General features: G+C 34.7%; 1 protein-coding gene across 4 annotated transcripts in view; it reads left to right on the top strand.

Moving 5' to 3' along the window:
* Positions 1–15,137, top strand: part of ANAPC1 (anaphase promoting complex subunit 1) — a 136,125-nt gene that overhangs the window by 58,219 nt on the left and 62,769 nt on the right. For all 4 annotated transcript variants that reach the window (XR_012486073.1, XR_012486074.1, XM_074287685.1 and 1 more), the window contains exons 26-29: positions 8,913–9,139; positions 10,993–11,111; positions 13,678–13,949; positions 14,155–14,389. Coding sequence is in view for 2 of the 4 variants with exons in the window: in XM_074287685.1 (XP_074143786.1) it covers positions 8,913–9,139; positions 10,993–11,111; positions 13,678–13,949; positions 14,155–14,389 (853 nt within the window). In the remaining 2 variants the exon portion in view is untranslated. The remainder of the gene's footprint in view (positions 1–8,912; positions 9,140–10,992; positions 11,112–13,677; positions 13,950–14,154; positions 14,390–15,137) is intronic.

Here is a 15,137-nt window from a genome sequence, read left to right as displayed (position 1 = left end):
TGGCACAGTGTGCTAGCTTAGTCCAACCCTGTCCATGCTGATCTTTTTTGTCCTCCCCTCGGAACTGACCTTTTCTGTTGAAATTTCCGATTCTCTTCAGCTGGTAAGTTGTGCTTCTAATCCTTGTGGTTTTTCTCAGTCCAACGTTATTTTTGAGGCTTATTTAATTAGTTTTGAGGGAAGAAGGGAGCTTAGAAATTCCCGAGTATCTTCTCCACCATCTTGGCTCCGCCCCCAAATCCTCAATCCAGTTTTGAGATCTTTTAAGCTGAATTTGTCTCTTCCTAAAGAAGGATCCTTAGAAACAGGTATTCTGTTCCATTTTGCCACCAGCCTTAGTTTCCCTGATTCCATAGCTCCTTTTCTGTCTCTAAGGGTCTCCAGAGATGGAGAGATGACAAGAGACTCCCTGATTAAAGAGGCCTTTTGTCAGAGAACGCAGGAATTCCCTTTCAGGCATCTTTGATAGAATTCTGCTCAAGCTTGTATAATGTTAGAGAAACTGAGGCAGGATAGATATTTGATTATTAATTTATTAATTCTTCCAAGACTGAAATTTTTATTCATAAATTTTTCTGCAGAATTAGGCACAATAGGTGCTTCCATTTTCTTGTCTCTCATTCTTTTCTTAATGCTATATAATCCATTTTCTTATCTTATCATTCCATCAGCATTTCTCTCTCCATAATTTCCAGCGTTCTTTTAGTTGCCAAGGAGTTTTCTCAATCCTTAGTCTACTAGACCTTCAGCAGCTTTGGACACTATTGGTCCTTCTTCTTGATACTCTCTTATGTTTTGGGAACACCACACTCTCCTGGTTGTTTTCCTATTTTTCAGATCATTTTTTTCTCCATCTCCTTTGCTGTTTCTTTATATCCTCTAATTATTGGTGTTCTTTAGGATTTTGTCTGGACCTTCTCTTTTCCTTCTATACTACTTCATTTGATCATCTCATTGAAGAGGTTAGTGGCAGGTTCAGGATTCAGGGAACCAAATGAAGAGGTTTGGCTCCCCTAGATTCCCCTAAGATTGATGCAGGGCAGGAAGTTGTGGGAACCCCCTTCTGGTGGTGCAGAGATCCTTCATAAAGGAATTTATAAACCCCAAAATTAGACTGATTAAAATAAGTTTATTATTGGCATTGGAAAGTCAGCTTTGCCACACATGAATAGAAAGACTGAATTCCTTGATGGCAAGGTCCTGACAGAGAAGTAAAGTTTCTAGCAGGGAAATCCTAACAGATAAGTATAAAGTCTTTTTAAGGAAATAGATGAGAAAGAGATAAAGAGGGGATAACACTGAAAGAGAATATCATTTCAGCAAGCAGAGGGTTGCTGCTATGCCAAGGGGAGAGAGAGGTTCCTTGGTATAGCATGGCATGGCATGTTAGGTCCTCTGCAAGGACTGAGCCCCAAGTTGGCCCATTTTATAATTGAAACCTTGACTGGAAGCTGGGGGTTATTCTTGATGCGGGATGGAAGCAGTTTGAGCTGGAATCAGAATAGAAAATCTTGGAATTGGATGAGTGTCTCTGGGTTAATTTCCAATTCAGTGGGGTTGGAATTTCCAGCTCAGGCTAAGTAGGAGTGGTACTAACTAGCGCCACCTAGATAACAGAATGAAACCACTTTCCCTGGGCTGGGTCTTTTGCAGAGGCAGGGTTCAAGGAGAATCTCTCCTTCAAGAAGCTTCTCAAGTGCTTTACCTTATGGCTCACCCCCAAAATCAGAGAGAGAAAAAGAAAGTTTCCTGGCTCCCCTCTTCCTCATCAGTTCCTATGGATTTAATTATTCTCTCTTCACTGATGATTCTCAAAGCAGCCTACCTTGCCCTAGCTTTTCTTCTGATCTTCAATTTTACATCTCCAATTATCTTTTTAGATATGTTGAATGGGATGTACAATAAACGTTAAATTCAGTGAGTCCAAACAGAGCTCAATATCTATTTATCCCTACTTCTCCTGACTTCCATATTACTGTTGAGGGTAGGTAATACCATTCTCTTAGTCCTTCAGTTTACAACCAAGTTATTATAACCTCTGATTCTCAACATCCTTCATCCCCCATCCAATATGTTGCCACAGCTTGTTGATCTCACTTTTGCAAATTATCTCAAACTTCTGACATTATTACCACTACAGTGTAGATTTCTATCACGTCATGCCTAGATTGTTATAATAGCATGCTGGTAGGGCTACCTACCTCAGGTCTCTCTTCAATCCTGTCCATCTTCCATTCAGTCACTAAATTGTTCTTCCTAAAGCACACTTCATAACCTTGCCCCACTCCTACTTTGCAGTCTTACTCTTCATTATATACACTCTTTAAACCAGTGATACTGACTTCCTGCCTCTCCATAAACATGGCTCTGAGCATGTTCTCTGGCTGCTCCTTATTCCTGGGATACTGTTCATTTTCAAATCCACCTATAGGAAGTTTTAACTAGTTCTTTTGAAATCTAGTGCCTTCCTGCATATAGTTTGTTTGTACTTTTTTATCTTCCCCAATAGTTTGGGAGCTTCTTTGAGACAGGGATTACCTTTTTTTTTTTTTTTTTAATTTTATTTTTTAACCCTAAGATTTATCAGGGTATCTAACACACAGTATTTCATGAGAATTGTCAAGTTCCAATATATTTACAAGTGAGTACATTCTTTATATAGACTCTTGACAGTGTTCAAGTGATGGACTTGATCTGTAATTCATTCATAAAAGGAACTACTGAGTAAAAAAAGTTCTTCCTTCCACCAATACAAAGTAATACCTCAGCAAATTTGTAGCCTTAAGAATTACCTGGGTTACTGAATAGTTAAGTGCTTTTGCCAGGGTCACCCAGCTAATTAAACTCATGTCTTATCAGACTTTGAGGCCAACTCTCTATGAAGCTTTTAGTGTTTTTTTAGTTACTTGTCTTGTCTGGGTAAGTTTCACTAAAAGCTTTCCCGAATTTTAAGAAAAGCAAGCAAAACCATTCTTAATTTGTTTATCCTAGTTATTTGTTTTAAATGTATTTGATTATAGGGTAGTTGTATTTTTATGTGCTATACTTACTGATTATGCTACAAGATCTCTTTTAATCAATGAGTATACTGCTAGTTATTTTTAGGACTTAAAACGTTATTTTACTGTTTTAAACTATTAGGAGGGGATCTTAGCCATATTTTTGTTATATATGTTGTAATATTTTTTAGTCATCTTTGTGATCTGTTTTATATCAGGTTCTTCATTAGAAATGTATTTCTTACTTGTTCCTAAAATGCTCAGTTTACAGGAATGAATTTCAGCAAAAAAAAAAAAAAAAAAAAAAAAAGGGACCATATTTTTTAAAGTGCATTAGAAGAGAACCCACTAAAATGGGTTCTCAAAGGAAAAGACTTTACTATCCTATAAAGCAGGATGGGACCAAGCAGCATCTGAGGACTAGTTGTTCTAAGGGGGTACTCCAGGATGAGTATTTTATATGGAAAGATGAGAGTTGGGTGGGGGGGAGAGATGTTACTCTTTGCTCACTGGTTAGACCCTATCTTGGGAGAAGTTTATTTCTTTACCATTGGACAGATTTTGAGATAAACAAGGAATAGAAACATATAGCAACACTCAAGCTTCTTGGTATTCTGTAAGACCTAAGCTTCTTGCACCTGGGTGTGTGGGTAACCCATGTCCTGGTTATCATAACCCAACCGGTCCTGCACCTGTCCTGGTGAGCAGCAACAGCTTGTTTTTCTTTCCCTCCCCCTAACTACAAATAGAAGTCCTGCTGAGGCCGTTCTGTAAGAAACACCAACAATTTCAATAAAATCTATTTGAACTAGTTTAAGTTTTATAGTCTTAATGGGAGTTAATTCATTTTGTATTAATGCTTAATAGAACAATTAATTAATTGTATTAAATTAATTTCTGAGTGTGAATTCTGAATGATAACCATAACACTTTATAAAGTCTGTCTTTATGTTCAGAGTATAAAATTTTGGACTTCTGGTTTCTGATTATGTAACTCAGTAGAACAGATTTTGTAAGTAAAGAATCACCTCTTCTCCATCTGTTTTATTCTCAATCTCTCTCTCTCTCTCTCTCTCTCTCTCTCTCTCTCTCTCTCTCTCTCTCTCTCTCTCTCTCTCTCTCTTAAATACCCACACATCCCCCCCATACACATCCCATTAAAAAAAAGATTGCTTTGTTTTTGTTTAATCTTGGCCTATTAACTACGATCAAACCTTGAACCAGCTTTCTTTTTCATCAAAAGTAGATCTGGACCCAACTTTCTTCTGAACCCCAAGAAGTGAGCTCATCATTTTCCCCCTAAATTTATAACTTTCCCATCATCATCACTGGTTTTGATATTTTTGTAGTTGACCCACCTGTGGTGATAACCTTTGACAAAACTTTGCTTCCACCCTCACCTTTGATCATTGAATCATTAATGTTTCCTGCTATGTTAGTTCAGACCTTCATTGCCTAGACTCTTTGTCTCCAAATTAGTAGTTCCCCACAATCTCTTTTCCTTCCATTCTATATACTGCTGTATTGCCAAGTCAATCTTGCTTAGATATCACTTTGATTATGCGACTCTACTGCTCAAAAATCATCACTAAATCCATTTGGTTTCTAAGATAAATCTGGTTTTCATGGCTCTCTGCAGAACAGTCCCAGCCTAACCTTTCAAGCCTTAGCTTATACTATAAAATGTAGTCTACTTTGATCATGTCAAATTGATATATTTTCCATATTTTAAAAATATAATAGTATTTTATTACTTATTTTCCCCAAGATGACTACATATTTTCCATATCTTGAAAAGTTCCAGACTTGGTCACCTAACTTTTCTCACACAGTTCCCTATGTTTGAAATACCCTCTCCCCATCCATCTCTTTCTGTTTATCCTTTTGTTTTTAAACCTGTTTATTCTTTCAAATCAGGTACCATATCTTTTTTGAAGCCTTCCTGATCTGTTAGCCAGAAGTGATTTTTTTCCTTCTCACCTAACCTATTTGCTTTTTTGATATTTTAATTTATATTATTCCATCTTCTAGATTTGTGAGTTCTTTGAGGACAGTGAGCATACTTTAATTTACTTTAACATCTCCTTGAATGCTTAAAACAGTGTATTGCATAGAATAGGTATTCAATAAGTATTTGTGCAATCATTAACAAAATAGCTTCATGTATATATCATACCTCAGGTCTCCTCAGGGTCATAGCTTGGTGTACTCATTTTGGACTGAGGTGATGGAACTTAAACTCTGCTGTAACTGGGACTCTGATCAATTATAAGGAGACTTATTTGCCATTCCTGTTAACAGCATGCCCCTGCCCATATTTGAAGAACGTACTTAAAATCTTAAAGTGATTGTTAGGAAGGTGTTTGGATTTAATAGTCTATATTATTAGGGGAAAAAAATCCACAATAAAGGAACTACAACTAAAGGCAGAAGAACTGTATATCTCTATCTATCTATCTATCTATCTATCTATCTATCTATCTATATGTGTGTATGTATATATTCCCTTAAAGTTTTGAATAAAAAGTATCCTAATTATGTTTCTTTCTAATATTTCTTTCATACTTCAATTAATTCACGATTTAAACCATATGATTATTTTTTCTGTCATTCTTAGTCTCAGCTTTTCTGTGCCCTAGTACAGAAGTGGAAAACCTTTTATCTGCTAAAGGTCATTTGGATATTTATAAAATCATTTGTGGATCATATAAAGTTATCATTTTATCCAACTCAACCCTTGAAAGATTTTTCTACCCACCTTTCTGCTCATGATTGCCTGGGGTTGATTATTCAAATGATTTCCCAAGTTTTATAAGGCCAGCAGACCAGAGGTTTCCCACCCCTGCCTTAGTAGAAGGTTTCAGGAGTTCTTACCAAAAGGTTATTACTTGGTGGCCAATCTTGAATATTGTTAAGTCCATATATATTGGTTTCTTCACTTAGCAGAGTAGGATATTGGTCGCTTCTACATCACAATGAAACATAAATTAGGGCTTTTGGAGAAGTACTTGGTAGTATTATAAAGAAATTTTATTTTGTAAACTTAACATTGTTTTCCTTAATCATAACAATGATTTCAAGAAATAAGAAAACTACAACCATTTGTTTAACTCTTATTAACTTTGTACATAAGAAGACAAAAGTTTTTGATCAGTCTAGGGAGCAGAACACACATTCTGTTAATTTGATTCTTATTTACATAATTTGGGTATTTTGTGGGAAAATCTTGTCTTTATAAGACACAAAACATTTTAAAAAGTAAAATTCTTTTTTTTTCTTCCAATAAGCTAGGGTGGAGTTTCCTGCTTCAGAAGTGCACACTAGATAAGAGTGTTTTTGCACTTCTGATGGCAAAATCTAGGTTCCTATTTATATAGACAAAAGAGCTGTTTGATTCAAATGCATGCAGAGAATTTGTTAACTAAACTTCTATGTTATTTTGGCATTAAACTACATCCTATATCTTGGTAACATAGAACAAAATTTTATTCTTTATAAATTCTTTATAAACTAGAGCTATTATTCTTAAACTATTTTTCATTTATGTTTATTTAGAGAAATGCCATATTTTGAAGTATATGCCTTACAAAAGTCCCTAAAATGACAGTTACCAAAATATGGTGTTAAGCCTTTTGACTTTATCTGAACAAAGTAATTGTAGCTATAAATTGTAAAGAGTTGTAAATTTAATCATTTTAAGTTTTTAAAATATTTATTTTTTAATATTGCTTTAATTTCCCCATATATTCCTTGCTTTGGTTTGCCCAGAGAACCTTCAAAGAATAAAAAATAAATAGGGGAAAAAATGCAGTTCAGTATAAACTAATCAACATTACTGGAATCCAGCTCCAGTGAAAAGTGAGAGTGTGAATCTGAAATGAATATTTCAGGCCAGGTGAAAAAAATGCTTTGTAATCTCCACTTATTAATCTGAGAGCCAGGGTTTGTATATTCTTTAAGCTAGTGATACATTAACACCAGCTATCTCCAGGAAATGCTATTTTCCAGGGTTAATGCATAAACCATACTTTGACATTTCAATTCCACCTTAACTAGCAGTAGCAAGATATCTGTTGTAATAGGTTTGTCAATAATAGAAATGATCAATAGCAAGATATTTGTCAAAACAGAGGTGTAAATGGCGTAGTTGTGATGCCTTGTTCCTGTCACATGCATTCGAATTGGCCCTGTACATCTCCTTTTTTATTCAGAAGATGAAGTCTATGAACTTCAGTTCCCATACCATGAAGCACAAAGGGCTAGGCCAATGAGTATAAAAGTGACACATACAAGAAGAACAAAATGCAAAAGCATATTATTTAGAGGATTTATCTTTTTTAATCATTCAAATATTTGGTTTATTATGCTATCGGGATCAATTCCAGGGATGCTACTTTTTGCCATGTTTTCTGCCAAGGCAGTTAACCAAGATATATCCCAAATGAGGTTGAAATTTTGTATAGCTCCATTTATTCTGTTCCTTAGTTGAAGCTGTGTCACATTGGTGATATCATTATCCCTTCTCTATGGAGTTATATATACATGAGTGAATCTATAATCACAAATTAGTTGTGAATTGAATTTCCAAATTGTTTATGTGATTCCCCTAATCATTTTAATGATTGTTCCATTAACTTAGTCCTTGTTTTAACTCATTATCTATATTTGTTTTTTAAGAGCTTGTTATACATTTTTACTAATTGATCTGCAAATTGGGCAGTCTGAATAGATTCTGTTAGAGCTATAGCTGAAATGGCAAGTGAAGTAATAATGGCTATAGCTGCTAGAAATCCAGCAATTAGTAATCCAACAAATTTCCTTTTCCTACTTCTTTTGTTCTCAAATTTTCTTTTGATGTTATCTCAAGCCTGTTCACCTGCTCTCCTGTACCAAACTGATTGAAGTATCCAATGGTTGATTCAGCTCCTTGAAGTTGGTCAGTGCAGTTGTAACTGACCAAAATCTAGAATAAAAAACAAATTTACAAATAGAAGTTAGGATAATCTGAGATAGAAAGACAAGCCCACAAAGACTGCTATAAGAGTTAGAGAGGCTAGTGTAAATTGGCCAGCAACTTTTCAAGTAATGAAATATGTTTGTGTCACAGGACACACAATACATACAAATATTAAAGATGTCTTAGCTTTACCTTCTACAACAATAAAATAACATTTAGGTGTTATAATCCATCATGTTAATTGTTCTGTGCCAGGGGATTCCCAGAACTGTGATGAGGCTTTCTTGTGGAGTCAAAACCAAACAGCTCAGTTCATAGGAAATAAAGAGGAAAAGCCTCTGAGTTCTCTTTAAAGGAAGTTATGGATTACTCTACCTTCCCAGTCAAAGTCAATTGAAGGTACCAAGGAAACATTAAGTTCCAAGGCTGAAACAATCTTTATGATGATGAGCTTATTCTGGAAGAATGGTGTTAACTGAGGTCAAAACCGTAGTGAGTCAGGAGATAAAGTACGGTATAGAAGGAATAGCATGAAGACTATATTATAGAGGAAGGGTGGCGTGCAAGGTAAGAAGACTGGAAAGCTAGGAAAGGCTTTAAAAGCCAAGAAAATTAGGAATTAATAGGAGTCCCTGGATTTTTTTTTTTATGTTTTTATTTTTTATTTATTTATTTATTTTGAGAAGGGGAGGGATGACATAGACATTTGATTTAGGAAAGTTGCTTTGCCAGATGAGGACAGAACAGATTAGAATGAGGAGAGACTGGTGATAAGAAATATAGGTAAGAGATAATGGCAGTCTCAGCTAAGGTTATCCCCTGTGTGTGTAGGAAAAAACTACTTCTGAAAGCACTTTTTTCCTTTTTTGCTATTCAAATCTAAACAATGTTCACATATCCTGAATGCTAAGCAAATGCTTATTGACTGACTCTCATATTGTGTTGTTCCCATTAAGTCTGTGGCTCAGGTGCTCTCATCAGATGTGCCTTCAGGAACTGAAGCAGAGGAGGAAGATGATGGCATGAATGATATGAATCAGGAAGTCATGTCACTGATATGGAGTGAAGATTTAAGAGTCCAGGAGGTTCGAAGACTTCTCCAAAGTGCTCATCCTGTCCGAGTCAATGTAGTACAGATGCCAGAAGTTAATGACCATGAATACATTGAAGAAAAAGAAAACAGGCAAGTGGGCTCAATAGTATTCCATCAGCTATTACTTATAGACAGTCTTTTAAATTTAAGTTTTGACTATCATTCTTTTAGTTTGGAGTATGCAAATTTTTTACTATCTCTAAAATGTTAATGAGATATTTTAAAGAAATATTGTTTGTTTTACAAGTTCAAGTTAGCCTAGCACATTGTAAATGTATTCAAAATATCTATTAGTATTCTAAAAGTAGATTCTGGGATTCTTTTTTTGAAATAGATAACACTCTATAGATTTTTGTATCTATGGCATAAAATACATTGGTCATTTCCCATTTGTGTATAGATTTGAGTACTTGCTTACACCAGATGGTCTAATGTTATGCTAAGCAACATCAGTTGGAGGAGTTGGGAAAGAGAGTTAACATGAGGGGAATGAATATGTGTAAGAAGTGAGAGATGCTCTATTGTTGGATGCTTTGACTTCTGACACTTAAGTAGAAATCTTTACAATAGATATCCTTTAGTGCAGAACATCCTGAACTTCAGTTTATATGACCGTGAATAAAGTACAATTTCAGAGTGGTTTTAGCTTTCATAAAATTACATCTAATTCTTGTACAACTACAGTGTATGGTATATAGTAGATGTTTAGTCACTTTATTGCTTGATCTCTTCTCTGGTATACTGTAAGAGTGAGAAAACTGTTGTAGGCAGTGGTGCAGCTTGTGAGACACTTTTCAGAGTCTTTGTTTCTTTGTTCATAAAATGAAAATATTAGGCTTAGATGATTTCTAAGACTTAGTAGATCGCTAAAATTTAATAAACTTGTTTTGACCCTGTCCCCATACATATAAACTGACCTCAATAGCTACTTACTCAAGCAGTGTCCAATTTACAAAATATATTTTAAAACACCATTTCTAAATCAGTTATTTATAATATATCTTGCAACAGAAACAGTGATTTAAATGATAAAGTACTAGGATAGTTCATAAATGCTCATTTTATCTGTAATGTAACTGGATAGTACTAAGGGTACGGGACTATCCTTCATAACAGAGTTGCTATGTGAGAAGTCATAGAATATATTTTCCTTTAATATAGCTGTAACAACAGGGGTAACCATTCCCTTTCCAATCATTTCCTGTGCCAAATCAGAGTATTGTTTTGCCAGAATTTCTGGGTGTCCTTTAACAAGGACATAAAAGGAAGAGTTTATAGCAGGAACAGTTAATAGTGATAGTGGTAGTGAATTTACTGATAAGATGATCCCTTGTAAATAAGAGTCCTGACAATTTTTCCTTTAGTAGCTGAAATAAAACTTTATCCAAACCACAAAGTGAGGAAAGTAAAACTTTCCGGTATTTAGGATGTTCAAAGCATAAGCCTTGAAACCCTTGGACCATTTTTGGTATTTTTTTAAATATTTTATCTTTGCACTTATCTCAAACTCCTCCTTATTGATGTAGATGCTATTCCCCTAATTATATCCTCAGCTTCTTGTATCTTTTAAGTTTTGTATCCTGGGTCTCTATTTGAGCCCCCTTATATTTTGTGAGAATTAAGAAAAAATTTAATATATCTTTAAGACTCTTAGAATATATTTCTCTATGATCACTGGAAGTTAATTTAGTTCATAGGCTAAATGCTTTTCACATAGGAGATGGAGATAAAAGAAAAATGGGTCATTCTCAAAGATATAGAATATAAATGAGAATAAGGATATGTTTGTAGGACATCTTTTAAAGGCAAGAAAATACTCCTTCTACATTGTGAGTTGGCATCAGGTTGAATTACATAAAATAGTTCCTTTGTATGGGATTGATAGTATTATATTTTGCTTTTTAACTTTTCATACCTACCATTACTTTTTATTTTCATCATAGGTTGCTCCAGTTGTGTCAGCGAACTATGGCACTTCCCTTGGGGCGAGGAATGTTTACTTTGTTTTCATACCATCCAGTTCCAACAGAACCGTTGCCTGTTCCTAAACTGAATCTAACTGGTATGTTGTTGCCCAAAGGGCAGAAGTAAGAGCAATGGGTGGAAATTGAAAAGACATAAATTTAATCTTTTAAGGGAAAACTCATTAATGATTATAGTTATTTCAAAATCAAATAGGTTACCTTGGGAAGCAATTGTTCCCTTTGAACTGGAATTCACCAAGCAAGGGGAAATGACTACTTAAATATTGTTTTGTAGAGGAAATACTTCATCTGATATAGTTTCTCTAGATGATCCAGATTGCCACTGAGGTTCCATGCAACTCTGTTATTTTGTAATTGTATTAAGTTGTAGACCTCATTGAAGTTAATAGAAAATTATAAACATATCCCAAAGAGTTCTTTTGGAATAAATTGGATTGAAAACAAAAGAAACACATTTTCCTTTTTTTTTTTTTTTTTTTCCCTTTATGACACACCTTTTCTACATACAAATACAATATTAATGCCTTTTAAATAAAGTAATGAAAAAACATTGAGTGGAGGAGAATCCAGGTCCATCTCTAATCTGTATATTATTTAATGTTAATTTAAAAGCATTTCTGAAATGGCTTACACTTTAAAAGCAATCCTTTTATTTTTACGATGCTATTTAATATTGTTTCATTGTAATAAGTTCTATAATAAGGATGAAAGACTATCTATAGAATTCAAGCGTTTTTGACAGTGTGGTGAAAACATTTTTTTTTAGGAACAATCAAAACCAATATCATAGGTGATTATATTTTAAGAAAAATGATTTCTTTATTATTTTCAATAAAATAGTTATATCATTTCTAAAGGTTTCACTTGTATAATTGTAGAATGGTTTAGCTTCTCAGTATTAATTAGGAAAATTGAGACCTAGCCCTGTACTTGTTTAATTAAATCAATGGAATATTTGATAGATAGTTATTAAATAGTAGTTTAACTCATTTTAATGCTGTTCTAGTGGCAATGCAAAGAGTTGAGGTCGGAGTCCCCTTCTGGTCGATGCAGGTTCAACGTGAAAGAATTCAGGAACTAAAAATATTAATGACAAAAAAGAAAGTTTATTGGCCCTAAGAAGAGGGTCTCTTCACAGCAGACAGGAGTCCTAGAAGTCAGCTATGCCAAGGAGTAAAGTATACTACTTAGGACTGCTGCAAAAATGTGGAGTTTAGAAATTGCCCTTTATTAGGAGTCTGAGGTTCAGATTTCAAGTTGAAAAGAAAGCCACTGCCCCCAGGCCTAGATACTTGGAGTTTCAAGCCACTCAGTATTAGATCTAGATCTCCCAATTAAGTGAAAACCACTTTGAAGGCTTAAAAGGGTCGGTATCCCCAAAAGATCAATTGTGGGGGAGGGGTGATTTGCCTCAGAAAAGCCCAGCCTGGAAAATATGCTCTCTCACTCTATAGAGTCTCAGAGGCCAAGAATCAAAGGGGCAGAGTGATTATTTAAAGATTAAAGAGGACACAGTTTCACCTACTACCCAGTATCTTTCTCCCTGACCCCGCCATCTTTACTGTTTTTCTACTGCCTGCTCAGATAATAGTGGTTTTTTGAAATGTTAATTTTTAAACTTGATTACAAAATTTGTTTTCAAGCTTGCTTTGAACTTGATCACTTTTATGTGATGCTTTACACAGTGTTTTGTTAACTGTCTTTATTTTACCCTGAAAATACCATTTATTCATGCTCTGGAGAGATATTAGACTATTAGTAGTAGAAGCATAAAATAGAACCTAAAGAAAAAAAAAAAGGAAATTTAACATTGGTCCTCTGGTGATAAACAGCTTGCCACTAGTTCTATCTTTGAAAACCTCTTTAGTTTAAAAGGTTGAGGTAGAGTTTGTGCTTCATTGTGCTAACATTTGAGAACTAATGATTACCACTTTAAGGTATTAATGAAGGACTGTATAATATTAAACATAGTAATAGCTCTTAAGATTCAGTGAATGATCTAATGTTAAGAGAAACCTAGTAAACATCTTTCTACTAGTGTCTAAAAGTAATTTAAAGTAACACACACAGATATTCATTAAGCTAAAAAAAAAATTCTTCCATATGTAGTTGCTTTGCAGAGATCTTTTACTTGTTCATAATTCTCCTTTAATACCTGTACATGATATTGTATTTCCTGTCCTTGGTGAAAATTAACAGCATGTGTTGAATTAATACTAATTTCATTAATCATATATAGTAAAGTAAATTATTTTCTTGGTTCTGATACACATCTTAACTCTAGTGTTGAAGTACCTTACTGCTTGGCAGGCTATTTTAAAGGTCAGATTTCTGAAAGAGTATTCATGACCAGATTCACCTATAAGAACTTGTTACCATTCATATTATTTCATGTGTTTTAACAAAGGAAACTTGTTTAGTTTTACTCTCTTTTTGACCCTGATTTTAAAGACAAGTTAATTAATTTTTTAATTCAATTTTTGAAGGCTTACAGAGCCTTAACAAGAATTTAGGAATTAAGGGGTTAATAATATAGAACATGAAGAAATCTGTTCTATTATGGAGTTAAATTTAGCTATTTGGCTTGTGTTAAGTAATTTTTTTATTTAACATTTTAATATTAAATTTTCTTTTCCTGAATAGGACGGGCTCCTCCTAGGAACACAACTGTGGACCTTAATAGTGGAAATATTGATGTGCCTCCCAACATGGCCTGTTGGGCTAGTTTTCACAATGGTGTTGCTGCTGGGTTAAAAATAGCCCCTGCTTCCCAGATTGACTCAGCTTGGATTGTCTACAATAAACCAAAGAATGCAGAATTGGCCAATGAATATGCAGGCTTTCTTATGGCCTTAGGCTTGAATGGGCATCTTACAAAGCTAGCTACTCTTAATATACATGACTATCTGACCAAGGTGAGAATCTGAATTGGAAAGAGAGAAACATTATCCCCTTATATTTTCTGACTAGAGTTTGCCAAGCTGGATCTTCCTTAAGACTGTTGTATTGTTCTAGGATTTATTGTGAATATAAAAGTTTAGAATTAAAGGTCATTTTCTCCCTGTAGGGTTTTTATTTTTTATTTTATTTTTTAAATTTTTATTTAATTCACTGTTTTAGGGCCATGAGATGACTAGCATTGGACTGCTTCTTGGTGTTTCTGCTGCTAAGCTAGGCACAATGGATATGTCAATTACTCGACTTCTCAGCATCCATATACCTGCTCTCTTACCTCCAACTTCAACAGAACTTGATGTCCCTCACAATGTTCAGGTTGCTGCAGTGATAGGCATAGGCCTTGTCTATCAAGGGACAGCTCACAGGCATACTGCTGAAGTTCTGCTGGCTGAAATTGGTGAGATCTTACCTGGTCTTTAATAGAATATTTCTTCAAATTGTATCTATCAATATTAAAATAATAATAAAGTTAGAAAAAATAAGATGAGGTTTAGTTGAGAATGAAAGAGTTCTAGAACTTTTTTCCTAATACCAAAAAAATGTCACCAAGCATTTAGTAAGCATCTGTTCTATGCCAGCCATTGTCCTAAGTGCTGAAGATACAAGAAAAGGTAAAGGACAGTCCCTGCTCTCAAAGTATATCACTGTTTTCTATATCTAGGCATTTATCATTGCTAAAGTGTAATGCTGGAGAAACTAAGGCAAGCTAGAGATTAGAGAGTATTTAATATTTTATTTGAAAGGAAGAGATTTACTGGGACCAAATGGATCTATGGTTTGGTCCCAGGGCTGAATGAGACTATGGTCTCCAAGAATCCAACAAACAATGTGAGTTCTCATTGACCTATATTCAGACGTGGGGTAGATAGAGACAGGGGCAGAATCAGGGTGCTGAGAGCAGGAATGGGACTCTGATAATTCGATTCTGACAGGGTGAGGGGAGGCACTGGGGGTATCTGATAATTGGGATTACAGAATGGGGAGAGGTACCTAACATTCTGATGATGCCTAAGATAGAAGGTTTTTCTCCTTATCTGGATCATCATGATCAGGAGGTAGAGGTAGTTGAGCAGAATAATTATAAACTGAGGTAGAACAATTAGGGAAACTGAATCAGGATAATTAGGGAGACTGAGTCAGTACAG

This window comes from Sminthopsis crassicaudata, chromosome 2 (genome assembly GCF_048593235.1).
Source record: "Sminthopsis crassicaudata isolate SCR6 chromosome 2, ASM4859323v1, whole genome shotgun sequence".
NCBI classification, from domain to species: domain Eukaryota; kingdom Metazoa; phylum Chordata; class Mammalia; order Dasyuromorphia; family Dasyuridae; genus Sminthopsis; species Sminthopsis crassicaudata.
This window is presented reverse-complemented; position numbering and strand designations above follow the sequence as displayed.